Source organism: Hemiscyllium ocellatum, chromosome 39 (assembly GCF_020745735.1).
Source record: "Hemiscyllium ocellatum isolate sHemOce1 chromosome 39, sHemOce1.pat.X.cur, whole genome shotgun sequence".
Classification (NCBI taxonomy): domain Eukaryota; kingdom Metazoa; phylum Chordata; class Chondrichthyes; order Orectolobiformes; family Hemiscylliidae; genus Hemiscyllium; species Hemiscyllium ocellatum.
The window spans coordinates 15,739,831-15,742,374 of NC_083439.1; the positions used below are offsets into that span (position 1 = coordinate 15,739,831).

The 2,544-nt window shown below is 41.5% G+C and overlaps 1 protein-coding gene across 1 annotated transcript; it reads left to right on the forward strand.

Annotated features, from left to right (window-relative positions):
- The first annotated feature begins 855 nt into the window (after positions 1-855).
- kbtbd13a (kelch repeat and BTB domain containing 13a) lies at positions 856-2,317 on the forward strand. Its single transcript, XM_060853153.1, has one exon. The coding sequence runs from the start codon at positions 932-934 to the stop codon at positions 2,294-2,296; it is 1,365 nt and encodes a 454-aa protein (XP_060709136.1). The 5' UTR covers positions 856-931; the 3' UTR covers positions 2,297-2,317.
- Positions 2,318-2,544: the final 227 nt, after the last annotated feature.

Here is a 2,544-nt window from a genome sequence, read left to right on the forward strand (position 1 = left end):
TCATTCGAAAAGTAAAATTTGCAGGGCTATGTAAACTGAGTTGGACTAGGGAACTAATTGGGTGGCTCTTTTCAGAGAGTCAAAATGGACACAATGAATTGAATGGCTTAATTCTGTGCTGCACATTTCTATGACCCTATATCCCTTCAACCTGTTGAACTAGAGCTTGATCCATTGATAGGCCTTTGGTTTCAAGAGGGAATTAGTCCATGTCCCCTCATGTAGTCGGGAGGTCGTGGGCGGGTTTGAGTTTTTGACTCTTGCTTTTCAGGTACAAAGAAGGATCCTTATAATCCTGCTTTAAGAAGTTTCATAACAAAAATGAGGAACAAAAGATGAATATAAACCAATTTTTACCCCAAATGGTCCATCTAAAATTTTCCTTTGGAGCTTACATTGAATTTTACAAAGAAGTTACACATTTTACAAAGAAGTTTCACAACTTGAACTTGATGAGCCCTAGTACCGCATATATAATATATATATATATCTGGATGCAACAGTAAGCTGTTGATTGTTTTCCAAATATTGACAATGATATAAGCAGAAAAATTGAAATGTGAAGGAAAACAAAATTAAAACAATTCCACTCCATTATCAGAGGCCAGTCAGAGGTTGTTTGGAGTGGTTTACAACTAGGTCCTTGATATTCCTGTTTCTCCTGAGAATACCTGCTGTCTGATACATGTGGCAGGCAAGGGTAGCTATCTATAGCCTGGGATATTAATAGCCTATTGGCAGAGGCTGTGGTTACAGTTAGTGGTTCAAAAGTCTTTTTAAACAAGCAGCTCAAAACAGAAGAATGTAAAGACCCGGGCTGCCATTATAGTTACAGGTCGCTGAAGTTTGTTAGAGTTGTAAATATTACTTCAGTTCCAAGAGTCTGAAGTGAGTAGTTGATCATTATTACTAAGGCAACACTGTTTGAGTGATGCATCCACCATCGGGTTATGTGCGTGTGAAAGTGGAGAATGAGCTATTCACCGTCGAGAAGCATGTGCTGATTGAAAGCAGTGACTACTTCAGGGCTCTCTTTGAGTCGGGCATGCGGGAGTGCACTCAGGAGGAGATCCAGCTGCATGAGCTAACAGCCTGTGGCTTTAATGTCATGTTGAAGGTCCTGAAAGAGGATCAGCCTATTCTGGACAGTGACAGAATCCTTGATGCCATTGAATGTGCAGCCTTTCTACTAGTGAAGCCTCTGACACAGCATTTGATTCATACAATCAATTCAAGTAACTGCCTCCTGATGCTCCACGCTGCAGCTACATTTGGGTTAATTGATTTGGTTCATGCCTCAGCCCTGTTTATTAGGGATGTTTACACGAATGTAAGGGAAGATTTGAGCTTTTTGCCTGAAGACCAGTTGGATTATATTGAATCCCTGTCTCCAAGTACATTTGTGGCAGTGGCTACTCACTTCCCTTCAGAACACCACTTGGATGACTTTTCTAGAACCATGTGTTATTTGGACGAAACAGACAATCATTGGATACCCTTGACTTTGTTACCAGATAAAGCCAGCACGTCTCTCGCTGGCATTACTGTGCTGGACAACAATATCTACATAGTCGGAGGGGTTGATGGACTGAGCAAGCAGATTGTAAAGCCTTGTTTTTGCTATGATACTGAAAGAAACAGCTGGAGTGAATTTTCAAGCCTTCAACATCCTCGTTACAACCTGACACTGACTGGACAAGATGGTTGCTTGTTTGCCCTGGGAGGAATGTGCAAGAATACAGTCCTTGCCACTGTCGAAAAGTACCATGTGGCATCTAACACATGGTCCTTTGCTGCACATCTGCCTCGCCCTGGAGCAGGTATAGCCTGTGCCTGCACGATGGGGAGGATCTTTGTGTGCCTTTGGTTACCATTGGACACCACAGATGTCTATGAGTATAGGACCCATAAAGACAAATGGCTCCTTGTCACTACGCTAAAACGCCAACAAAGCTATGGTCATTGCATGGTTGCACATAATGACAATCTGTATGTTATGAGAAATGGACCAGCAGATGATTTCTTGAGGTGCATGATTGATTGCTTCAATCTGACAAGGCAACAATGGACTGCATTGTCTGGTCAGTACGTGAACAGCAAAGGTGCACTTTTTACAGCAGCCATCAGAGGGGATACAGTTTTGACAGTAAACCGGATGTTAACTCTAATTTATAACATCCAGGAAGACAAATGGAAGCCAGCAAAGGAAGGGGCAGGATTTCCTCGAAGTGGTTCGATGCACACATTCTTACTAAGATTGCCGAAGAATCGATTGTCTGCTCTACAGCAAAACTAAAGTCGGGAAGTGAATTGTAATGCTCCCTATGTACTCTTCATTCTAAAAACTGATAAGGTAGGAGTGGAGAAAGAACAACATGCAAATGTATTGTTTAGATTCATTTATAGGACCCATTAAAATGGTTTTCAGCATTAACTTATCCAGGAATGAAAGTGGTTGTGCAATTATCTGAATGAGGAATCAGTCGTTTCCTTTTGCTGAATATTTCAAATAAATCATCGTTCATGGGGACAGAAGGTCATTCA